Genomic DNA, 25,719 nt, shown 5'->3' with positions numbered 1-25,719 from the left:
TAAAGTTTCTTGTGACTTCCTGGTCCCAGGTCCCCATTCTGTCCGCCGGTGATTTTAACTTTCATTTATCTTCAACAAAAATACTTTCAAGTTGTAATTTCTCTAGCAAAATGCTCTTTGCACCCATGCTGGCTTTTCATGTTTCCTGTGTGTGTCAGCAGCCCCCTCCTGCTGTGCTGCTATTCTTTCACTTCCACCCCAAGAGACCCTTCAAATTTTGGCAAAGAGCAACGTTACAGTCAAGCTTTTGGCTCACCAGGTTGTTTGTGAGGTTGTACTGGTCCCTGAAGGCTTGGATGACTGGCATGGCGGTTGCTGCTCAGCAGCCGATAGCACGCACCAGGATCTCCGTGTTTTTCCCCATGTGTAACCCATGCTAAGCCCAAGTTAATCCTTGCCAAGCCATTGATGACGTGCTAGCAAAGAACGCATCTTCTTGTCTCTTCTTCCAGGTGGTAGCAAATGCTGTGGCTGCCTTGTCAGAAATCAGTGAATCTCATCCCAACAGCAACCTGCTGGATTTGAACCCTCAGAATATTAACAAGCTGCTGACAGCTTTAAATGAGTGCACGGAGTGGGGCCAGATCTTCATCCTGGACTGCCTGTCCAACTACAACCCCAAGGATGATCGCGAAGCTCAGAGGTACGGTTGTTCCCGCTCTTTGCATGGGCCGCTTGGGGTTATTTGGTAGCAGGGCACTTGCAGGCTTCTGGCAGTGTTACAACTCCTGAAAAAGACTTGTGATAACAGGAGTCTCTGTTGAGGTCTGTAACAGCGCAAATAAGACTTGAAGTAAAAGAGGTTTAAAAGGAAGGCAACTTTTGGTACTTTGGGCTGATGCTGGAAACCTGCCCCTTCCCTTTGCAGAACCACTTTCTCTGTTTATTGTTAGCTTTTTTCTTTTACTTTTATCTATTTAAAAGTCTAATTCTTATGGGAACTGGCCCTACTAAGAATCGATCAGCCCAAGACAAAACCTGTAATAATGGAAGCACTGTTTGGAGGATTTTCTGTTTTAAATCAGAGCTTTCAAATCTGGTTTTGCTACTTTGAGACACAAGAAGCCCTTATAGGTTTGGGGGCTTCCAAAGTACTACAGGTCTGAGACTGGAATATTTTTTCCAACTAAAAACTGGTCTGTGATATGGTAGAACTGAAAATAAAGGTAAGGAAATGATTTTTCTTATCACTCCAATTTCATCCTTGTGCTTTTACCTTTAGCTGCAATGACTAAACCTAAATACAAAGACCTTAGGGTTTAGGTAGAGGAGTGTTAATTCATGCACTTCAAGCCTCCTCCTCATCTGTGTCCAGAATCGCCAAAAGTCATATCCTGTACCCAAGAGAACAAGGAACCAGCAAGAAGAATTATTTGGAACAGGGGAATTCTCAGACTTGATATATTTCATGTAGATGATGTGGGGGATGGAGGGGGAGGAAGGGGCACAAGCCCAAGTGCAAAATCCTGGGCAGGCCTTTTTGAATTTGTTGGGTTTCTTCACTGACTGTTGTTTGAGGCACAACAGATAATCCACTTTTTAAAAAAGGCCTGCCAGTAGTCTTGCTGATTTTTTTTTTTTTTTTTTTTTTTTTTCCCTCCCCACCTCCCTCCCCCTTGTGTTCTGTTTCTGTGCCAGAAACAGCTATTAATGAGTGCTAGAAACCTGCAGAGATCTCCAGGGTGTCAGGCTAGTATTATTATTATTATGTCAGAAAGGGACCACTAGTTTGAACAACTGTGAACATGTCCCAGTTCCTTATCCGTAATTCCTCTGAAGTGGTGTGTAAAACTGGATGGGCAGTAACTCCTCTTACTCCTTTGTGTGGAGTTTGACTCTTGGAGCCTGCCTTATTTCAGATAGGAGAATGACAGCACTTAGTTTTATATAGTGTTCTCCTTCACAGCAAGGCTGATGTTGTTACCCCTGTGTGTGGAGAAACTGAGGCACGGAGAGATGAAGCAGCTTTGGTGTGCCAGGTGACCTTGGGCAGGGGTGGCTGGGGACTGCCCCCAACTCTGACTTAGACTCCTCTGCTCTTCACTTAGCCATGCTGCTTCCCTTCCAGGGTGGCTGAAAGCAAATCTTTCAGGGAAAGAAACTTCAGGAGGCACAGATGGGAATAAGATTGTTCTGGGTTAGCAATATGCAGGAGGGGGTGGGAAGAAACTTGACAGATGCTGCAAGAAAGACCATATGAACCCAAACTTCCCTTCTGCTTGGGATGGGTTGTTTAGGATGCTGTTGATTGTAGGATCCACTGAGGCAAGTGGTGAAGCTGAGACTTGGGAGGGTATTTAGGTCACTCTTTCCCTATATCTTCAGAGTAACAGAAACCTTTTTTTGCAGAAACAAATGGTTGAAATGGCAGCAAACCCCCCCAAGCAAGCCAGAAGCGTGTATCACCTCTGAATGATTATATGGGGGCTAAGGTGTTTTTCTCATAGCTGTTTTGTTAAAGTTGTGTTTGTAAGTGACAGACGAGATCACAGAAATAGAGAATACCACCAGGCAAAGGCAGAAAGCACTAATGACTGAACGTGTGTTGGGGCTGTAATGCTGAGATCTGGAAGAGTTCCTGAGCTAACTGTGGCAGGAGAGAAGCTTGAAGCTGTGAGAGAAGTCATTCTTGTCTGCTTCCTGCTGTGTTCAGGAAAGCAGGACTTTGCCTGTTCTTTGTGAACAAAACCAAAGCAAAGTAGTGTCTGAGAAGCTGTCTTCAGCCATGTACAATCTTCTAAATTCAGATAAGACCTGAAATATTTGACATTCTGAAATACGCGTGAACCCTTTTTTACTCCTCTTTCTCCAGTATTTGTGAACGGGTGACCCCTCGGCTGTCTCACGCCAACTCGGCAGTGGTGCTGTCAGCAGTGAAGGTCTTGATGAAGTTCCTGGAACTTCTTCCCAAGGACTCTGACTATTACAACATGCTGCTGAAGAAACTTGCCCCTCCGCTGGTGACCCTGCTGTCTGGAGAGCCTGAAGTTCAGTATGTTGCCCTGAGGAACATCAACTTGATTGTGCAGAAAAGGTAAAGCCTCAGGGAGCTGTTATTCCTGGGTTGTCGAAGGGCATCTAGTTATCTCAGACCTTCAGATATTTCTACATGCACAGAACTTCGTTTAATCCAGGTTCAGATCCCTCGAGGGACAGTTTAAACAGTCTCATGACTCTGGTAGCCTGAATTAATTTTCTTTACAGCATACTTGTGATACTGGTATCATACAGTATCTCTTTACCTGCCTCTCTCTTTGCCACCTTTTTAAGAGCCGTAAGAACTGCCCTCTAATCAGACTCTAAATTAGATTGCAAATAGGAAGGAGGGTGTAACTGTACAGTTCATAGTGACCTGTAGAAACTCAATGTGCCTATGCTATTCTCTTCAGCATAGAAGAACCAGGCTGGTGACATACTGATGTACAGTGGGTTGGTTTTTTCACCATTTTACTCCCACATCCATGTTTAAATACTGTTCCTTGCTGGAAAGGTGGGATAGGTTGGATAGCACTTTGTAGATTGTATTCAGGGCAGAGTTACTGTGCACTGGCATCTTGCAAGTGAAAGCAGAAAATGAGTTTGTAGGTGGCGTTTGCATTGAGATAAGGATGTTAGTCTTTCACTGAAAACACTGTCATCCACTGACTGATTGCAGTGGTTGGCTCAGCAGTTCAAATGGAGGAAGTAGAGATGTAGGCATAGACAGACTTGAATTCTGCATTTTGTGTCTAAATCTTTTTCTCCAGCTTCTAACTTTCTTCAAAATGTTGTTCTCGTATGTTTGTTTGCATGTCCTGGACACAAAGGGACACCATTCTGTTTCTCAATGAATGTTTGGGTAGACTTCTAAATAAAAGATACCTTTGGTTAGGATATAGCCCATTGTTTTTACCAGTCTTAAGTGAAACAACTTTATGTTCCCTCCAGGCCTGAAATCCTGAAGCAGGAAATCAAGGTGTTCTTCGTGAAGTACAATGACCCCATCTATGTCAAACTGGAGAAACTGGACATCATGATCCGCCTAGCTTCTCAAGCAAACATTGCCCAGGTCAGCTGAGGAACTTCTGATGTGTTCTGCATGTGTTCTGGGGATGGAAAACCATCTCAGGGTCCTTGCGTGAGGATATATGCAGCTACTTCTAGTGTTGTCCTGGCTTTTAGGCATCACTGTCCCTGGTATAGTGCTCTTTGCAGCTACTTAATGGGAGGTGTTGGAGTTTCCTCCATAATTTAAATGTTAATAGCATGGTATGTCTTAGATCGTGACCATTAGGTAGATCTTGTTTTACAGATTACAATTCCAGGAGGAGAGCTGATGTCTCCTGTCAAATGAGTCACTGCTAGTGCTGAGGTTGGAATGAGAGGCTTGTTTCAAGTGAGAGAGGTGTGCCTGTAACGGAGGCATTCAGAAAGGCCAAACATTACTGAAGTGTGAATTTCAAGTGTATTAGTTAAATTGTTAAACCCTTGCACAGGCACTCTTCAGAGCTAAAATAACCTTTGTTTTGCTTAGCTTGCTTCCAGAGTTGAAATAGCACAAAGCTAAAGCTAAACTGAATTGAGACTGCTTTACAGCATAGAATCTCCTTGGATTTGATATTGTTTTAATCCAGATTCCTTTCTGAGAGGAAGTGGTCTTGAGTGCGACCCTTGCCACAAGGCCTAACACTAATGTAGTATGATTAATGTCTCTGGTTAGTGCTATTATTGTGCTATCCTAATTGTCACAGAACAATTTCATTTAAAGTGACATTTTTAAGCAGCTCTCTTCAGCTCTCTCCTCTGATGTTTTTTGGAACAGAGCAAGATAATTCATGCCCCTTTTGTGCTGGGGACATGGAAAACGTTTTAAAAATCAGTTTCCATGAGAACGTATTCAGAATTTTCTATTTACTCTTGGTAGGTTCCATACCAATTTTAATGCATAATGTTTAGATAATGCAGGTTGTTTGGATGAAAGGCAGTGGTGTCTGGAGGGCAGAGTCTGGGACTGGAATCTGCAGACTAACGAATGACTCTTCTCCTGGTTCTAAAGAGGCATTCCTAAAAACAACCAAAGCTTCATCAGAAATATGCCCTGAAATGAGACACAAGGAGAGCAGGCTTCTACCTGCATCCTCCCTGTGTGGCTTGTCAAGACTGTTCATCTCCATGCCTGTTCTAGATCAAGGCAGCAGACTAGTTATATCCGAGTCACTCAGACTTGGGCAGTATTTGAAAAGCATAAGCTACTAAACCTGGATGCTCTAAGTACTGTGCAACATAGATCATCCAAGGCAATAATAAAACTTCAAAACACAGATGTCCTGTCTACTCCTTGAAGATTTATTTGTCTGCAGTCTGGCCCTTCAAGGCCTCTTCATCTTGTCATTGTTCTGAACGATTTGCATTGACTAGAGATTTTTTCAAACCACTGTCTCGCTTTGTGCTGTTCACCTCTCCTTTGCAATCTATTTGTGACATCACGATGAAATCCCTGATGTCATGTTTGACATGAGAAACTGAAACAAATGAGTTTATGAGGGAATATAAATTGTGTAGGGTCTTTTTCTAAATTTTTTTTTCTTTCTAAACTAAGTGATTTCTTTAAGACAAAGTAGCTTTTTAGTTAGTGGTTTGTAAGATCCCAGCAGGTCCTGGTTCAAGCCCTTGTGCAGTTTTCATTAGCAAAAAAACTGAGATAAAACAGTAAATCTTATTCTTAAGAGGGGAAATATCTTCACACTGTTGTTAATCTCTGTATAGGTGTTCCAGGGTGTCCTCAGATCTCCTCTGGATCCTCATTTTGGATCCAGTAGAGATCCAGATGTTCGTCTCAGCACAGAAAAGGAGGGATTAAGAATGGTTGTTGCTGAGAGCTTTGCATACAGTGAATGTAGAACAATAAGTAGAATAAACCACACGTAAAATCTATATGTATGGATGTGACCCCTACTTCACTGTATTTTCAGTGTAAGAGCGAACAGCAACATTTAAGTTTGGCAGAGCTGACTTTGCCCCCAGCTTTTGTTCAGGGGAATTTGAAAATAATCTAGACTGAGCCATCTTTTGGCTTTGGCCAGCCTAAACCAAGTCTTGCTGCCTAATCCAAACCAGTGGGTTTCAGAGAGAGAGATTGATTACAGAGTTTGTTAGCTTTGAATGTGTGTGGCTAGCTGTGGAAGAATACATCCTGCTCGTGTTATGGTATTCAAGTAGCATCACTTGTCAGAGTGGGATGTACTCTCTGTGTGACCCCAGAGATTCACATTGGTGTGCTTTCTCTGCAGGTCCTGGCAGAGCTCAAGGAATATGCTACTGAGGTGGACGTTGACTTTGTGCGCAAGGCTGTCCGAGCAATTGGGCGCTGTGCCATCAAGGTTGAGGCAAGTATCTGAATCTTGAGGTTTTCTGTGATTCTCTGTCTTCAGAAACAATGATGAGCTTTGCAATCTTGTTCCCACATTTTGCAAAGTTTCTTTGCTCCTGTGTTGGCAATCAAGTGACCTGGATATATCATGCTCATGGGCAAAGCCCTAGCTGAACAGTAGGACTTGTGAGCTCCAGGTGAGTACATCACAGGAGGGTGGTGTGCTCCTCTCGGACCTCAGCTTGCAGGCAGAGCAAAGCAGCTAAATGATCCTTGATGGAATATTTTTCTGCACTGGCTTCAATGGAACAACGACCACTTATCCATGAGGACCTCCTTTAATAGCTGTGGCCTGACGTTTTGAAGGCGGAAGGAGAGGAGATTGTGCAAAGAAACTTGGTATTATGAAAGGTTTTGTCTCTCTCGTTGCAGCTGAATAGAACACACATGCATAGAATTACAGAGGTTTGGGGCATGTAAGTGCAATTTGCACAAACATAGTGGCTCCATCCTGCTTATCTAGTGTTAAAGGTCCATATAGCTTGTAGCTTCATTTGGGCTGTGCTCTCTTTAGCCTAGATGCTTATGCAAGTAAGTTCCCAAGAACCTCTGCAGTTACCCAAGACAACAGTCTGAAATGTCCTCTGCCAGTTGAACATCCACGAAAATGCTCATAATAGACTTATTTTTTTTTAGTGATGTCCCTGTTAATCTCCCTGTAAATGAATCTGCTATGCCTGACAGGAGCTCAGAAAGCCTGTGAAGAGAGGGAAGACTTATGCTGTGGTGTCGGTACTTTTCAGTAAACTGATAACTGAGTGCAAAATGTCACATAAGTGGTCTAATTTCAGCTGAGCTCATTTAGCTTTTGCTAAAGTGTGTTCCTATGAGCATTGCCTGACAGCAGATTTAAATAAAAACCTAATCATGCCTGACTGAGTATAGTGTCAGTGCACAGGTTTCCCTTGTTTCAGCTAAACTACCCTAAGTCTGTGTAAAGAGGCCACCAACTTCTGACACCACTGTCTGCACCATGCAGCCTTGTCTTCCTTCCTTCAGCTCCTAAAGATTTATCACTGCCATGGGCTTTCTTTTAAGTGTGGCCCAATAGAGCAGGTGATTGCTGCCTCTATTTCATGTCTGCAGTTCAAAATACCAGAGTGCTTCTTCCATGTTGTGTGCAGGCAGGAGGCTGTCTGGATGGAGCCACAGCAGGGACAGTAGAAAATGCTCTTGAGTGGGGAAGAGGGCTACTGAGAAGCCAAAAGAAGCTGGTGGCAGCCTTTTTTTGTAGCGGTGCTTGTGCTGGGAAGTGGGAGTTTGCTTTAGTTCTCAGTAGACACTTTCTCACTAGGATTTGACCATGTGTCTGTCCTAGTTTCACATGAAAGGTGGTGGTATTCCTGCAGTATTGAGGTGTTTTTAGGCGTTTTTTACCCTTTCCTGCCCTCATCCCCTACATTCTTTCTTCCCATCCCTGATACCAAGATGGCCACATCCAATATGCAAAGGACTAATAATAATGTCCTGACAAATGTGCAGTGACCCTCTAACTGTGTAATTGTCTCTCAATAAGTAGCGTTAACCTTGATTTTTAGCAATGCTCCTTGGAAGACACTGCTGCTAAAGATGAGGTCTGTTTACTCCTCTAACAAGAGCCAGATTTAAGGAGGGCAAATATAGAACAACTCATTACAGTGTCCTCATCTCTAGGTTAATCCCTGTCCCCAGTGCATCTGTGTTTACTAGAGGCTGTTTGCACTGTGAATTATGACTAATGGAAGAGCATTCTCTCAACCATCAGTGTCCAAGTTCCCAAGGCTTAGAAATCTGCTTTTTGACATAGGGCACAGCCAGCAGGAGCTGTTGATGAATGAATATGCATGGAGAACCTCAGCTCTGCCTGCAAGGATCCTACCTTTTGTCTAATTGTCTTTCCGAGAAGAGTAAGACAGTAAATAAATTTGTCTGCTGTGACATGCACCATAGAGCAAGTGTGGCATTACCTTTGCTGCGCAGCAGCGCATGGTACTAACAGCAGAGGTAGCACTTGTTTTGGAAATGTAAGCAATAACCATGCTGACTAGCAGGGCTGATGGGTTTTGCCTGAGCTTAAGTAGTCATATTGATTTGGGGGATGTCAGAACAACATCATTTTGCATGGATAGTCTAGCTGGGCTCAGAGTTAGTTTGAGTATGTCTACAGCAAACCGTGTGGTGTATCTAGACTTGACAGCACGAGGTGAAGGTGTTTGGCTTGTGCATCAGTTTGCTCCATTGACAGCACTAGATGAAGAAGTCGTCTGATGCTTTGATTGTAAGGAAACAAAACACCACTCCTATAGGAAAAGGAAATGAAATGGATGCAGTAAGAATAGTGATTCCTCTGAAGCAAAGGAGAAGCAGAAGGAGCCATATTAGAAGGGGATTTGTCCCGGTTCCAGGAGATTCTGCCAGCAGCCTGGTTCTTAGAAATCATTGAGGCTTACAGCTGTGAGCATGGTATGTGCTACTTCAGCAATCTTGCGGGATTTCATTTGGTGTCTATGGAAAAACAAAGCAATTTTGATGTTGGTTGGTTGTCCTTCCTCACCCCAGCTTGAGTGCTGTTCTGGTTGGGGCACTCTTTCATCAGTTTGCAGAGCACTGCAGTCCCCAGGGATGTCTACCTTCAAGTAGCAGTGTGTTTACAAGGGATGGGGTGAGCTGAGATGTATTTTGTTACTGGGAAATTTTGTTAGAGGGACTGCTCTACTGTGCTTGTGCCCACATGACTGCTCACTTTCCAAAGGACTCTTGGGCTAAAAATCAATACTGCATATTTCAAAGTGGATGTTGTGCTCTTCCTGGAAAAATCATGCTTTGAAGTGTCGAAAGAAAAGAAAAATAAACCTTAATTTACTTTTCCTTGAATTCTGCAGCTCTTAAAGCTTTGCTAGTTGTAGGCTCTGACAGGGCTGCACTGCTTGTTGCAAACAGTGACTGATGCTGTAAGTTCTGTAGAGCTGGCTTAGGACAGATTTACCCCAAGTGCCCCAAGGCTCGCAGGGCCATGTGTTAAAACATCTAGTGAAAGTTGTTGAGAAACTGGCAGGAGATGAAATTGCAAGCTCTGAAGCATCTATCTTGCAAGGACTCTGAGTGGAGTTCCCACTGTGCAATGTCAATCTGTGTGGAGCCAGGTTCATGGTCAGTCTCAATGAAATGGAAGAGTCTTCCAGGTCACAGGCCTCAAATCTCTTCTTGAGCAGGAGAAGGGTGCAGAGCAAGATGTTGTCAGATTGCCATTTCACTGACTCTGTAGTGGCACAGTACCTGTAAAGCTGTGCTAAGGAGGGGGAGGTATCATAAAAAAAATGATACCAATCATATAAAATTACACAATACCTCTCCTTACTCTGACGCCATTTGTATTGGATTTTTTTTCTGTTTGGTGTGAATTTCAGGGGAGAGTCTTAGGACCTTTAGAGCCAGTTTGCAAAGACAGAGCAAATGCTGGTTTACAGTGTCTCCTCTCTTGGCTGATCCCCACACCAGCATTGCCACTGTTTGCGCTTGTAGGCTGTGTTTGTAAGATACCACAGCTAGAGTCACGAGGGCAAGAAATCAGCAAAAGGTTTTAGTCTCTGCTTGTCCCAAATTCAGCTCTACCAATCTTGAGGTTTGTCCTTGAGATTTTTGTCCATTTTCAAAAAAATTATTCCTTTGACTTAAATGCCAGAGCATTCCTCCTCGTTCTGCCCAGCCTTCAAGTGCTCTGAAAGTGAAGGGCACTGTTAGCTCACTCGAATCGAAAAATCCACCTACGTTGCTATTGTTTGTGCCCTACGATATTTGTCTCGATCCTGAATGCTTTATGAATGTTCTGATGGTGACTGCCTAGGCAGTGTCGTGAGCAGTCTGCTTCTCACATTAATCACCAGCTGTGTAATGAGGCTTCATATGTGCTCTGCTAATAGCCAAATTGCTGTCCTTATTTGAGACTCTCTGGTGCTGGAGTGGGTTGCTCCTGTGATGTCCTGCCTCACTGTGCTGTTTGGGAATAGACCTCCCTGAATTATTTGCCTCTATCTCAAGTTCTGGTTCCTGGACCATGCCAGTGTCCAGTCCTTGTTATGTTACAGTGCCTGTGGCTGGGAATTTTGAACTAATTAATGTGAAAGCTACATTAGCAAGAGCTGGATTTCTATTTATAGCTGTATCTTCACATGTTGCTAGTGACCTCACCCCAAAAAATACTGAACCTCTTGCTGGTGTGAGCTGCTTTTTGCTGCTGTTCTTGCAGCATGACTGACAGCATGGTTTTCTCCTGCCTACTAGCTTCCCCAGACGCCTTCCAGCAGTCCCTGCCAAAACTCTCCCAGCTTTGGTTGCCACAGCTTGGGCAAGTCCAGGAGAGCTCATTCAGTGGCCTGTTTCAACTGCTAGCCAGCAAGAGGGTGATACAAGTAGTAATGCAGGCAATGTTCTTAAGGTCTCTTGTGTGGTGATCCAGCTGTCTACTGGCATGGCTGCTTCAACCGTTACTTTTCGCAGGAGCTGGAGTCAGCTGGTATCTCCACTGTAATACACAAGCGCTTGTCAACCTGTAGGTTTTTTCTGGACATGTATATTGAGTTGGTAGCTGTCGTCCTTTTGTTTTCCCACTCTGGGCCTTTTCTCCTGTGTGTGCCTTGTGCCTCAGTGTGCGCTATGGGCTGGGAAGGAGTGTTTCTTCAGCTTGTTTTAATTGTACTGTTCTGTTCTTCTCTCTAGCAATCTGCAGAGCGCTGCGTGAGCACACTGCTAGACCTCATCCAGACCAAGGTCAACTATGTGGTCCAAGAGGCCATTGTGGTCATCAGAGACATCTTCCGCAAGTACCCTAACAAGTATGTGAAAGTAGTATAAGGTTTTTGGGAAGCTCTTGTCTGCTAGCATCAGAATAGAGCAATGTAAAACTCACTCAGCATACCTTACCAGGGCTCTGAAGCAAAGGTGGCCGTTTTTCTGAAAAGCAGTGTCCATTCTGATTCTAGGTCCTAGGTACAGTAGGATTCAGAGGTTGGCTTTAGATGAGATATCACCCTGACACATTATTAGTTTGAATTGAAAGCTTCCTTCCCCAACACTCCATATTGATGCTGAGTATAAGCCTTAATCAAAAGCTAGTAAAGCTCTTGTAGAGAATGCCAGAAGGAAAGTTTGACCAAGTTTACAGCATCAGGCTTCTGGTTTTGCTCGTCTGCTCTAGAAGGCTTATACAAGGCCATGAAGGTTCATGGCTCTCATGGTTTGAGATCCCAGTCAGATTGTGCTGAACAGAACGCTGCTGGCTTTCTCCATCGAGTGTTCTCTCTGGCTTGGGCAGTACTCAGCTTCTTTTAAGCTGTTTCTGCAATAAGGTTTTGTCTCTTCAGCTACAGAACAGCAGCAGTGTCTTTCAGCAGAGACTTCATGATCACCTAAAAAAGTAATATGGGACATCTGCAGGCCTCTCTGGCAATTTCTGCTGTCAGCTACAAGATAGATTGCCTGCTTATGACAGGGATACCCACGCATGGGAATAGGGGAAGCTAAATAATTAGTGTGGGGTATTGTCTGTTTTACAGCAAAGCCTTTGGGGAAGTGTAATATGCAGTTTAAAGTTACCAGTCTGAAGATGCCAGTGAGGCTGCAGGATCTGATACAAACTCATGGTTTGAACTGTTGGATGATCAAATGTTCCCTTTAGCAAAACAGAGAGGGAGGCAGCTTTGTCTTGCATTCCACATCTGGGTGCTCTTGCTGGTTAATGAAACTGCAAAGCTCTTGAGGACCCTGTGACATCTTAGTACTCAGCCTGCAAAAAGAAAAAGCCTAGGAATATCTTCTGTAGTTGAGTGAAAATGCTGCTTGTTGCATAGAAATACAAGACATTGTAATTCAGTGCAGGATTCTCTGCAGAATTATGTGTGCAGAGATGGAGTAACAAGTTGAAATCACCCTAGTAATCCACCTGTACTCTGACAAATCAGGTATGAAAGCATCATTGCCACTCTGTGTGAGAACCTAGATTCCCTGGATGAACCAGATGCCAGAGCTGCCATGATCTGGATAGTGGGCGAATATGCAGAAAGAATTGACAATGCAGATGAGCTGTTGGAGAGTTTTTTGGAGGGCTTCCATGATGAAAGTACTCAGGTAAAATTGTGTTGTACATCTTATCTGTAGTGTTTCATGCAGTGTATGTATGGGATGGAAGGTAAATATTATTGCAGTGGTCAGAAAATAACCCCCAATGAAAACTTCAATATTTGGCTAAAATAAAACTCTTGGGAGACTGTAGACTTGCTCTGTTGCCTGTATCTCCCAAATTTCTTGTCTTGGAAGGATAAGAGAGAACAGGAGGGGTTTCTAGATGTTGCATACTTCTTGGGGAATAGCCCTACTAGGGACCAGAACATACTGAAGAATAGTGATGAGATGCATGAAAGTATGACATAAATCTCAGTGTGCTGATCAGGGACTTGTCTGCGAAAATGTTTTGCAACAGGCAAGATTCTGCGTCTCATTGTAATGGGTTTCACTGGCAAAGAATAGTATAATGCTGTTATAAAGCATAGGACTTCAGTTTCATATCAGTAAAGGATGTTGAGACATGGGAGGCATTGCTAAAGCATGGATGAATTTTCTTATCTCTACTGTGTCCCTTTCTCTTAGGTGCAGCTCACCCTGCTGACTGCTATAGTGAAGCTGTTCTTAAAAAAGCCTTCGGAGACACAGGAGCTGGTTCAGCAGGTCCTCAGCCTGGCCACGCAGGTAAGTCAAGATATCCAGTGAACCAGAGCCCTCCAGACACTGTGTTGGCCTGCTGTGTGGTGTCTCCCATCTGCCAGGCCAATCAGCTTTGCAGTAGATAGGATTCAAGCGTGTTCCTCTCTCTCCCATAGAGACTCCATTTAAGAGCTGCTCTGTGCCTGTTACCATGCCATCTGGCATCTGCTCTCTCCTTAGCTCTTGCTTCATCCTAATTCCTTCCCTGTTCCCTCACCAAATGAAAAGTTAGAGACAGGGTAGAGTTACGAAGAAACCAAAATGCTTTCTCCTTGAAGGTGGCTTGCAGCTGAAACATCTGGAGCTATGACAGAGGGAAAGGGCCTGGCAAAGACTTTGTTTTGCGAACAGCAAAGTGTAAGCAGTGCTATGAAAAAGAAAGAACTGAGGTTTGGTTTTTTTCCTTTGTACTTGGATGCTGTCAACCAATGTGGCAGCTTTGCTGGAGGCTGTAACAGTGGGTTAAGATCCCAGATTCATTATGCATGAGGTGCTGAGTTATGAGCTCAGATCACTGCAGGCGGGGCTGGGCTTGAGCTGGCAGACAGAAGTGCTGTAGTTCTGGAGGACAGAAGTGGAGATGTCCTGGTGGCAGGAGTGGGGAAGACCTCAGCTGATCCTCCCACACTCCCTGTCTGTAATGACTGGGGTAAATGTGTGATGGTGTAGTCCAAAAAGAGCAGCTCCTCTCCAGACCTGCTGTGGCAAGTGGTGAAAATAGTCTCCCAGCTGTTCTGAATGGGCTGCGATTGTTTCTGAGCAGAAAACCTGGAGTCAATCATCAGCTGGCCTTTTTGGTTGTCTTTGCTGCCAGAAGTCATGGCTGTGGACTATTAGTACTTGAAACTTTTATTCATCCCTTTGGGGGTGTCGCATTGGTCAGTGGCAAGAAATCTGTGGCCTGCTTTTCTTGCTTCAAAACCTGCTATTAGGCAGGCTCTCAGCTCCTCTTTAGAGAGGGGTGGGCCAAGGGCATGCTGTGTCATTTGTCTAAGTCAACAGAAGAAAGGTACTAAGTGTTAAAACCCACTATGCTGAGTCACAAAACACTTAATGGCACCCTAGGAATATAATAGGCGTCTGTTTTTTCTCTGTTTGTCACAAATGTTGATTCAGTGTGGCTTCTTGTATTTTATGTGAATAATAAGTCAATGTAGGATAACTGGCTGTAAAACACTAAAAAGCCTTATGCTTCAAGGTCTGATTTCTAGGTAGAGATACTGTTTTTCACTTGAGTGGGAGAGTAATTACATGTGTGTTTCTTTCCCCAGCCTTAGGTATTGTTGCACTTTGAGTGTCTCAGCAAACTGCAGGTGTGATTGTAGCAGGAGCCAGCTTAATCCAGCCAACACTGGTGAAAATAGCAATGAAGCAGCTGGGGATGGGAGGGACACAGATGTGTAGCAGTGATCGAGGTCCCTGGCAAACCCATAACCTAATGGATGGCATAGAGCCTCTACATCTCCATAGCTGTTGTCTGTGTGGCGTGGGTTGGTAACTAAGCTAGCATGGTTCTGTTGGTATGCACCACAGGTGCGCATGCAGACCCTGGAGAGGGGAGAATTGGGAGAAATGTGGGAAGGGAAGATCTGAGCCTCTTGTTCCGGTAGATTTACTAAAGTTTCAAGTCTGTTTATTTGGCTGTGGGAAGAAACAGTCAGTCTTGAATCTGTATGTGCCTGCAAGTAAATAGGAGGATGTGGTGTTTCATGCCTGCCCTTGTAGAAGCCCTGCCTGATCTTGATCTGCCTGCCGCAGGCAGCCTGCGGAGAATCTTGTAGGAATTGTTAAGGGCGAAGGGTGTAAAGAGTCCACGACTCCACCATCAAACTGAAAAACAGCACTGCAGAGAAATCTATCAGTTGACCCAGACATTGTATCTAGGTCCTTACAAGCAAAATGAGCTTAGCGTGCTCAGTCTCATTACAAATAGAGGTTTTGCTGTGTGCCTGAGAATGTCTTGAGACAGACGGCAGAGAGGCAGGTTATAGCAGGTCAGCAGCGGCGTGAATGAGATCACAGAAGAAGAAAAGAAATGACAAGGAGGAAGGCCAGAATTTTACGGGAAAACCTCAGAAACATTTACCCCGTTATTCTGCTGATGTGGGGATTAAAAATCCTAGCTCTTGTTTCCATGAACAGTTCAAAACATGTTGCACTACAACATAAAAACCACACCATCTCCCTCTCCCTAGAACATTAGCTGCAAACTATCACCAGTCACTTTGCTGTTCTGGGCAGAGCTATTTGAAAAGGAGAGAAATAACAAGCACTTCATGCAGAGGCAGAAGTATCTGCAGTAAAACAAGGGTATTACTGACAGCTGGAGAACTGATGAAGTATCCTAACTGTGTATCATTAGCATCTTTCCGTATGTCATTAGATAACTAAAAGGCAGGATAAATAAGATCTCTTTTAGTATGAAGAATATGGCCTATTAAGATCCATCCTGTAGCTCTGCAGTGTCTTTTTGTCCAGCAGTGCCCTTGGGTAAGTCATATATTTCCAGGAATCTTGGATCATTCTGTTACAATATGCAATATTGCATGTTTGCTCTTAGTATGTGACAGAGTCATTTTGACTCGCATTCTTTTCTTCTGTCTACACCCCCTTGGATTTCTCCTAATACTTACTGTTACGTCAAGTGGCACAGAGTTTGGAAAGTAGTTGATGGCTCTGTGGGTTGGAGCAAACGTGGGATGTAAATCCTAGGCTTTTTGCTCCCTGACCTGCTGAGCAGGAAGTTAGGCATTAATACTTTGGTTCTCACTTTTAATTTTGGGATGTTCTTCACAACAAGCAGTTTGTATCATCATTCTGAAATTGGTGACTGTCGCTACTGGATGGTTGGGTTTTTTTAATCCAGCAGAATCACTGCTAGAAAAATTAAGTGATTACAGGCATTAGTCCACCTCAAACCTGTGACTGATGTATTGCTTTGTCCCAGGATTCTGACAACCCAGACCTGCGGGATCGTGGCTACATCTACTGGCGCCTTCTTTCCACGGATCCAGTGACTGCCAAAGAAGTGGTCCTGTCAGAAAAGCCACTTATTTCTGAAGAGACCGATCTGATTGAACCGACTCTGCTAGATGAGTTGATCTGCCATATTGGGTCTCTGGCTTCTGTGTACCACAAACCACCCAACGCTTTTGTGGAGGGGAGCCATGGGATCCACCGCAAACACTTGCCAATTCACCATGGAAGGTAAGCTGAGGCAACCGTGGTGATAATGGGCAGGATTGGTTGTTTCTTTCTAGCAAACAGTCCAAAAGGTGCAAAGATTTTTTTTTTTTTTTTTTTTAAATAACACTCCAGTGGTGTTTTGTTGATTGTGTAGGGGCTTGCAGGTCATTCAAGGGACCATTTCATTGTAGAATTTAATCCTGGGTATGGAGTGTCTGAGTTCCTGGGTCAGAAGACAGAGGAAGTATCAAAGTTCTTGTGTGAGGAGAAGCTATGATGTTTTTTCAGAAGGCGCTGGCTATAAGCCCTCTTGACATGAGAGTTTGAATAAAAAAGCAGAAGCTTTGGATAACTGGTGCAAGGGCATACTTCCAGGAGGAGGACGACTGTGGTAAAAAAACCCATCTTTTTGAGAAGGATACACTTCTTTGATTTTGTAAGAGCTTTTGCTTCAGCAACAGCGCAGCTTTACAAGCCTCACTTGTGTAGAATAATGCTGGTTTCCTGGAACAGGCAAGTACAGGGATCCTTTGCTGTTGGAATATGAAATGGGGAAGGACTGGTAAAACTACCTTTCTCACTTGGTGCCTATAAAGCAAGGGGAGTGTACAAGCCATCTAAGCCCTGTCACTGAAAACTGGGATTAAAAGAAGATGGCTAGACTGCTAAGGTTCTGTCTAACCTTTGGGGGGGAGGGGGAAATTCTTTGGCTTATTGTCTGGGGCTTTAATGCTTCCCCATGATCATAGTCCTGGAAGTAGGTTAGATCTGCAAGAGCAGGCAGTACAGTAGTCCTGGGCTGCGGCTGGTTTGCTGTTGAGCCTGTTCCTGTGGTTCCTCATTCAGGTAAGCAGTGCTATTTGCACTAATGGTATTAATGACAAATATAAGTGTGCTTTACAAGAGGCAAGAGTATCCAGGCTTACCTCTTAATAATATTCCCAAAGTGACATTTGGAGTGCTATTTTTTGCTGTTGCACTGATAAATCAGTGTGCGATGCTGCTCCTTGTCTATTTTCTGACACCACTTCTCTGCTATTCTTAGCAACTAAAGCTATTTCTGTAATGACTAGCTTTTGGAAGCCGAGTTGTTTTCTCCCTGCTTATGAAATCAAGTCTGGCTGCATTGACCCAGGACCAGGAAGCACAAGTCTACCAGTTGGAGAAGACAAGCAGTGGCTGCTTTCCGCAGCTACCTCTCCTAGTCAAAGATTTGCCCCAAAAGCAAAATGAGCTGGGGTGGGGGTAGCTTTGGTCTTTGGTGTTACCAGCCTTCCTGTACACTGTTGTTTCAGGTCACTATGGAAGCTAATGTTTTAGGGGGTTTTAGTCAGCTCAAGAAATCCAGCTTTTGCAAGGAGTGGTCTTTTTACTAGCTTCTTGAGTATACTGTGTACACAGCTTGACTCTCGTAGCTCATGCTCAAACAGTCTGCTGACCTCAAATCTTTTCTGACTATAGCAGTGTTGTACATTGCCTTGGTGGTGTTTACTACCAAATTACCCATTCCTTCAATGTAAAAACTTCAGGCCTCAGTCAGCAGTGGCAAGCTGAGGAAGCCAGAGTTGGGGGAAGGTCTCGAGGGTGCTCAGCAGAGCACGCTGCATACTGATGCAGTGCTCTAGACTGTTTGGTAAATTAAAAAAATGAGTGGTGTTACTTAATGGCACACCAGGCTTCTCTGATGTGAGCTCACCTCGTAAAGACACCCCATTGTTTTGGTTTTCGGCTTTACTATTAGCAAAAGGACAGTAAAACCTTACCAGCTGATGCCAAGGCCTCCTTGTACCATGTCACAGCATACCAAATTGCCACTTTCAGCGATGGGAATTACAGTGAGCAGCTCTGCAGGAGCATGGTTGTGGGGAGCCTGAATTTGTGCATCCAGTATGATTTTACTGATGACTAAGAAATTGGTTTGCCTCTTTCTGATGCTGAATGTGCATGAAAAGATACATGAAAATCTGTCAGTTTAAGGCAAGTTAAGGGTGTCCAGTGAAAGATAACCTCCTCACCTAGCTATTTGGAGTTATCTTCATTACTTCTGTACTCCAGTAATGACCACTCTGGTGGCTGACCCATCCGCTAGAGACTGAGGTTTTCCTTCAGATTGCACAGTGAGATAGAGGTGGAAGCATGGAAATGTGGAGACATCTGCAATGAATGTGGCTTAAGAGGGTCAAGATAGCATTGCCTTGAGTAGATGAGCAGAAGTAGCTGGATGAGTGGTGCTTTCCTGGGTATAAACCTATGAGGAGTTAGTTATGGTTGGCAGAATGCATGCACTACATTGCATTTTGATTCATTTCTTTTTCATTCAAAGCAGTGTAGGACAGGTTCCTTTCAGCTCTCAGCTGATGGGAAGACCCATTGAACAGCTCACAGATGGTGAGATGTTCCTGCCTCTTCAATGAGCCCAAGTGTCATAGAGTTGCAGATGAATCCTAAAGGTGGGGGAGAAATCTCCTGATTGCTTGGCAGTGTTTCTTCATGTGGTGGCTCCCACCACCCCTGCTCAGCTATAATGCAGCTGGGAAATTTGGGGAGATGTTTACAAGGCTCCTGGGAGAGGAGCAGTCTGGTTAGACCTGGGCAGGAGTCCCCATTCCCACACAGGCAGCTGCAGGAAATTTTTGATTCTTGTTCAGGCTGTGCATCCCTTGTGACACCCAACATCTGGGAACCACTGGAGGCTGAACTCACAGGAGCGCCAAATCTCCAACTCGCATGGGCAAACCCAGCTGCTAGTCACTGCCCAAGACCATAAGGGAGAAAGCTTATGTCAAGTCTTTTTGCCCTTTATAACCCACATAATCTTTATTCATTTTATCTCTTTCAAAGAAAATGCAAAGTTGTTTATACAAGTATCTTTAAAGAGGCCCATTCTGTACAGGAAATGGAAGGCTTGGTGTTTTGTTTTTTAATACAAACGGACTTAGCTTTGTCCTCTCCTAATTTCTTATTGGGCTTTGGGGCAACTGCAGTTACACAAGACCTTGAAGGATTGCTTTATCTCCCATCAGAAGAAGGATGAGTAAGTGTTGAAGAGGTGTAGTGTTAAAGGGATTATATACTGGGAACGAACCAAGTGTGTGCACTACCGGCTTGTAATGTGCCTCTGCTCATACATGCTGTTCTTCCCCGTTCTCAGGTTGGGGGTGGGAGTGCATCACGGTAACCACTTGCTCTTCAAAAATCTTTTAGTTAGCTGTTCAGCATACTCAGAAATCTCCCTGCTGAAGGCAGAAGCAGAAAGGACAACTAATATTAGTACTATTAGGGGTCTAAAGCTTTTAATGCAAAAAAGCTTTCAACTTTTTCTGTTGCTGCCTAGTAACTAATTCATTCTGCAGTCCTTATGCTACATCTTTTCCTCTTGGCACTGAAGTTGGGAGCAGCTTATACTCTGTTGCTAAAGCTTCCCCTCAGTAACTGAATACGGATAAGGAAGAGAATTGTGGCTACTCAAAATCAGGAGATGCAATCCTTACAAAAGAGCCCCGGTGTTAAACACCTTGTCAGGACGCTAATTCCCATGGCATTTGTGTGCAATTACCTGTTGGCTGCATCTGCAGTAATATGAGCTAGAAATAATTTTGTCAGTTACTGCTGGCAAGAGGATACAAAATAGATTTTAAGTTATCTAAAATATTAGCATCTCTGGATTTAAAGAATAAATACATTGTAATGAGATCTGCAGGAGCTACAGTCAGTCTTACTTTTTTTTTTTTCCTCTCCTTCTAAAATTCAGTAGTGGCAAGTGAATATAAAAGGTAGCCAGACTGCATATGCTGAGAAATTTTGGAGCTGTATAATGAGCATTTCTAGACTAGTAATTAACATGCCTGCTAACTTGGAGAAAAGGAAATTACTGGTAGAAGGGAGGAATCAATTTTAGATTGAGGTCTTTAATTAGAAAAGAGTTGCTGGTCAGTAGAAGGTGGTTAATCCAGATCTGTGGGGAGTGGTTGAGTTTGCACTCATTAGAGTCAGGGCTCAAGGATTTTATCAGTGTTAGGTCTCTGATGAAAGCTGGATATTCCCCCCCCCCCCCCCCCCCCCACGTTTACATGTAGTTCTCCAGGCCCGTTGGGCTGAAAATCATCTCTATGGGTTTCTGAGCTGGGAAATAGTTATTTTCAGTGCTGTAGTCCATGTAGTACTCATGGCTCACTGTTTTTGAGGGGTCTGTGATTCTCAAGGTGGGCAGATTTCACGCTTTGAAGATTCCCTTTTCTGAACTGAAAACCATGCAAAGTGCAAGGAAAATCTTTGTGCTCAAAGCATGTGTTGAAGAACCACTTGCCATAACACACTGCCTTGTACGTGGCAGTGGTCAGATAAGCTGCTAGGGTAAGCTTTTAACTGGCTTCTGCTCATGAGCCACCTCTTGCTGTGTTTCCCCATGCTGGGAATCTGGAGACTGAAGGTGACTAATGTTTCTCTCTTCTGCTTCTTATTCCTCCCACCCATAGCACTGATGCAGGCGATAGCCCTGTGGGCACAACGGCCACTACAAACCTGGAGCAGCCGCAGGTCATTCCATCGCAGGGTGACCTTCTGGGTGACCTTCTCAACCTGGACCTGGGACCCCCAGTGAATGTTCCCCAAGTCTCCTCCATGCAGATGGGTGCTGTGGACCTCCTGGGAGGAGGGCTGGACAGCTTGGTAAGCAGCATCCTCTTTAGCTTCATCTGATGTGAAATAATGGGAGCTGTGCTTATCTCTGCAAAGCCTTGATCATTTGTGCTTGTAATGCTTGGATCACTGAGCTCGCAGTGCTGAGTCCTAAAACTCCAAGAGGATTTAACCAGTGCTATTGTACCAACTTTCAGCAGGTTTTTCCTGCTATAAAATGAATGTTGCTGCATGCTGTAGAATCCCTATGGTCAGCGGATATATTTGTTCCATGCTTTTTCTGTCTGTAGAAGAAAACCAAAAAGTTGGTTTAAGGATGTAAAGTGTCCCACTGCTTTGTAATTGATTCAGGCTCCCTTTCAAGAAGGCGTTTGTTCCACCCGGTTCCCAACCCTACTGAATTTCAATGCAAAACTCTTCAGGGCTGCAGGCCATAGCCCCGTGTCATCCCATTTGTATATTCTCCAGATTATGTCATGGTTTAATATCGGTGACATTTTAATTGCAGTTAGGTCAAGAGGGAAGCAGTCTGTGTAGTCCTCCCCATGCCGCAGCTGCTCAGGAGGAGGTATTCTAGTACTAACGGGGTCAAGCTCCAGAGTATGAGTAATTACACATTGCTTCTGCTCTGGGGTGTGAGCTGGGCGTGAGCTGCAATGAGAGAATCACTTAGCAAGGAGACCAGACCGCAGCAGTGGAGAGGAGCTCGGTGCTGTGGTCTTACGCTGGTGGCAGCCAAGCATTGAGAAGTGGTGAATGTAATCATCAGCCTGGGAGTTCTTCCCATGGGGTGGAGCACAGCACACAGATCCCTAACACCCTGGTGACTTGCCTACAGGGGTAAGAAGCAGTCTAGGTATATTTGCACCACATAACCTGAGTAAGACTACCCCAGAGAACATAGTTGGGTGTTTTTCAGACCTACAGTGGATTTGTGTTGCTTTGGTTTGAGGTTTGGCTTGTAGTGTGCTGGATTGGGTTATCTGTGTGCCTGGTTTAGGTGCGGTTTCAGTTCTGAGTCAAGTTCTGAATAATAGAGGTAGGAGGCAGCTGTGTGAACCCCAATCCGTACTTGTCACAATCTTATTAAAGCAGACATTAAACACGTTTCCAGTTCCAGTGCTTTGTGAGCTGATGAACTGGAAACAACCTAACCCTTAATGGCATTGGTGTTCACAGAGGTCAGATGTGCTTTAGCCTCTGTGCCATCTAAACAGCAGTTTGCTTATTTAGCAAGGAGACTGCTTTTATGCTGGGGAGATAGGGGATTAGGGAAATGGTTTAAGCTGGAGCTGCTGTGAAAGCAGACAGTGAGCCCAGAGCAGTGACTTTTGCAGCCTTTGCCCTGCATTGCATGACATGCCACTAAGAAACTGGGATTTTTAATTATGTTAAAGTATTGCAGAAAATGATGCTATCTGTAGTGGCTCAAAATGGCTAGGAGTTAAATTTCTCTGTCTATACTGTCTTCCAGGCCACTTATAGTAACCCTTTGTTTCTCATTAGTGTCAGAGACAGATAAATGGACACAGCAGGAGGACTAAAGCTTGGTTTTGGGAAAAAGAGTTGTCTCGCAGTTGGCATTAATGGGCTTAATTTAGTGACCCGCTTTGGCAGTAGAGCTGTTAGTTGATACGGTACTAGGCTTTTACTTAATGTTTTTCTCAAGCCTTAAGTAAATCTATGGGGCTGTGGAGTATGATCTAATAAAGTGATCATGTCCGGACGGGGAGTAGCTGTGCCTCAGGCTGTGTGGGCCAGCAGTGTCTCAGCTGAGTTACTAGATGGGGTGAACACTAAAAAAAATCTGGTGGTTTTTTTTTTTTTTTTTGTCCCCCTGGAATGCTTTCTATTGAAGTGCTGTTGCATCAAATGTCCTGTCTTCTGATACCTTGCATGTATAAGTGAATCTTTTCCTGGTAAATCTCTATTTCTCAGGCTTTTCCTTCCCTAATAAGCCTAATTGGTGTGTGAATGAATGTGATCTGTGTCTTTGTTTATTGTTGTGGGCATGTATTTAACAAGTATCAAGCTGAGTTAACCCTAACCTGGTATTAACTAAATTGCTAGGCAGTGTGTCTTGGCTGCTTGGCTAGCCAAGGGGATTGGTGTTTGGATCCCAGGCTAATATTAAGCCACACTTGTGCGGTGCCAAAAACAACCTCAAACTGCAGGTACGCACATGCCTGATTTGTGTATGTGGTGAGGGGGTGAGATGCATCAAGGTGCCCCATTGAAGAAGGGCTGAGCTCTTCACCCTTCACCAGGGATCAAAAATGGCTGGGAGCCAGGGGTGGTGGTCACTTGGGCTGTTCATGTAGTCAATTAGTGGGGTTAGAGACTGGAATCAAATCCTCTTCCTCTGTCCTTAACAGTGTTCTGCCCATCAGTAGGTGTTCTGGCTGTCAGTGTAGCAATCCCTTTTTCTTCTCCAGGTACCTTATACACAATTTGCTTTATGTTATATTGCTGCCTGATTTGTTCTGCTTTGAAGTTTCCCTCTCCATTACTCCTAATGTCTTTTTTTTAATGCATTTCTTCCCCTGCTTTGTTGGGAAGACTGAGGCTCCCTTACTCTTGCATGAAGCATGGAGTGGTGTGAGCAGTCCCTCTCTCTTCCTCAAACCAGACAGAGTTTACTTTGCTTTGGGCCCTTGTGCTACCAGAAAGTAACCCTGTTTGGTTGTGAATGCTGAGGCAGCTGTCGTCTTCTGTGTGTGCTGCTTTGGTCTCTCTTTTCCCATCCCTCCTGTTGTCTTAAGAGTCTTAAGTAAGAGTACTGGAACCAAATGGGGTTGGGGTCTGATCTAAGGAAGGATTGAGTATGCGTTTTCCCAACAGGAATTTGTCTAGTGTAAATTTTTTTAAGGGCCCCAGTGATGGAGTTTGTACCACCTCTACTGTTGATCCCTGTTTTCTGCTCATCACTAGCAGATCCCTTTTGGATCTCAGGTGACCTGAGAGAAGACAGGGGAACATGAGATACTTGAATGCAGAGTATTCTTTGCATTGTGCCTCTGGCATTATCTGTCAGCCTGAGCGGGGATGTAAGTTGCTCTACTGCCAGAGCAGAGCAAACCCAAACTCTACTTCCATTTTCCAAGCAACTGTTTGGTATGTAAAAAAAAAAAACAAAACAAAACCTAAATAAGCCTCTCTGTTACAGTGGAAGAAAATGGTTTGGGATGTGCTTGAGTTAATGCATGAAATCATGGTCTGTTGCTGTGATGGTGAGATTGCGTCAGTGCTGTGAGTGTCTCAAAGGCAGCTGAAGGTCTGGAAGAGGCTGCTGGCAGGATCTCTGCCAGTTTGTCACATTCACTCAGTGTCATGTGTTGATCCCCTCAGATACTTGTTGCAGCTCTTGTGTATTTGATAATACCTCCTTGTCTTTGGAGGGGGTGTCTGTCTTCAGAGGGGTGCTTTTGCAATGAAAGTCCCAACAGGACTAACCCAGAAAAATCAACAGCAGCATTAAGTTCCATGGCAAATGTCATTCTGCATTTCCATTTTTTAAACTGTGGGTTTTTGTTTTCTTCCAGGCATTTAAATAGAGACTGCATGGTGTAAAACTGGAAAAACACCAAATTAATATTGTTCATTTGAATTTTCCTCAGCGTTGCTAGATATTTATCCCCATGACCAGTGAGACTCCAGCTGCTTGATAGGTTAATTTGTTTAGTGAGTAACTCTTATCTCCACAGTGAGTCCTGTAACTGGTATTAAATGTAACATGCATATTGTGCATGCACAGATGCTGAGCATGTGTTAACAATTTAAAAAAAAAAAGGGGGGGGGGGGGGGAGAGAGAAAAAAAGGGCCTTTAGTACAAGAACAAGATATGCTTTGCTTATTATAACCAGAGCAGACTCACTGTATGACTTACGGAGAGCTGTTCTCTAGTGAACAGAGCCAGCACTGAGTCTGTTCCAGGTTGTGCCCCTGTCTGCCACCCTGGGCAGATCTTGTTCTTCTGCTTTGCTTGCTTTCTGTAAAATGGTGACCAAGCCCACTGTTACAAAGCTGTTTGAGGTCTCCAGCTCCACAGTGTAAAGTAGTGGTACCAGTCACTAATGTAGGAGAAGCAAAACTTGCTTGGACAGCAGATTGCCGGATGCAGAGTTGTGCATGCTGAGAGCTGGAGTTTGATGCTTTATCCCCTTAAAGCCGGCTCTTAAGTGGCTAAACTTCATGCAGATTATAGGCAGCCCTCCAACTCCTGGTTTACTGTTGATGCAGCACTCTGTAGGATGTCTATCCGTGCTGTAATGAGCCAGGGTCATTTTGTCTTTAAACCTTTTTGCGTGTTCATTTGTTCTGAAAATCCATTGGGCATGAGAGCTCCGTGCTGCCGGGCACATTGTGCAGCTCGCTGTGAGTCCGTGCGTTTAACAGGAGCACGGCACTGTGGCCAGGAGCCAAGGAGGCTGGCTTTCAACCCAGGGGCAGAGCAGTAAATTTGTAGGAATGGACAGGCTTGGATTGTCTGTTATGTAAGGATTTTATTTAATACTCTAGCCACTCATCTACAAGAATATTATTGATTCAAGGCTGGCAGCTAGTCAGACTGATTTATGTCCTGAATTGTAAAGCTTTTTGATAAACACTGGATATCCACAGTTTTCTGTAATACCTGACTGGTTTGGGCTGTTCCAGCTGGAGCTGTGCCTCTCTATGTAATCAGGTTGGATATAGGGGAGTCTGACCCCCGGGGTATCTTCTGCACAGTTCAGTGCTGTATCCCACCACTG

General features: G+C 44.2%; 1 protein-coding gene across 4 annotated transcripts in view; it reads left to right on the top strand.

The window, feature by feature from the left end:
* AP2B1 (adaptor related protein complex 2 subunit beta 1) overlaps window positions 1-25,719 on the top strand; it is an 82,504-nt gene that overhangs the window by 22,732 nt on the left and 34,053 nt on the right. For all 4 annotated transcript variants that reach the window (XM_030027490.2, XM_030027492.2, XM_030027491.2 and 1 more), the window contains exons 6-14: window positions 453-643; window positions 2,813-3,034; window positions 3,928-4,048; window positions 6,270-6,365; window positions 11,105-11,220; window positions 12,346-12,511; window positions 13,031-13,129; window positions 16,092-16,351; window positions 20,806-20,998. In XM_030027490.2, the coding sequence (XP_029883350.1) occupies window positions 453-643; window positions 2,813-3,034; window positions 3,928-4,048; window positions 6,270-6,365; window positions 11,105-11,220; window positions 12,346-12,511; window positions 13,031-13,129; window positions 16,092-16,351; window positions 20,806-20,998 (1,464 nt within the window). The remainder of the gene's footprint in view (window positions 1-452; window positions 644-2,812; window positions 3,035-3,927; window positions 4,049-6,269; window positions 6,366-11,104; window positions 11,221-12,345; window positions 12,512-13,030; window positions 13,130-16,091; window positions 16,352-20,805; window positions 20,999-25,719) is intronic.

This window comes from Aquila chrysaetos, chromosome 10 (genome assembly GCF_900496995.4).
Source record: "Aquila chrysaetos chrysaetos chromosome 10, bAquChr1.4, whole genome shotgun sequence".
Taxonomy (NCBI): Eukaryota; Metazoa; Chordata; class Aves; order Accipitriformes; family Accipitridae; genus Aquila; species Aquila chrysaetos.
The sequence above is the reverse complement of the archived record's forward strand: the minus strand, read 5'-3'. Positions and strand labels throughout refer to the sequence as shown.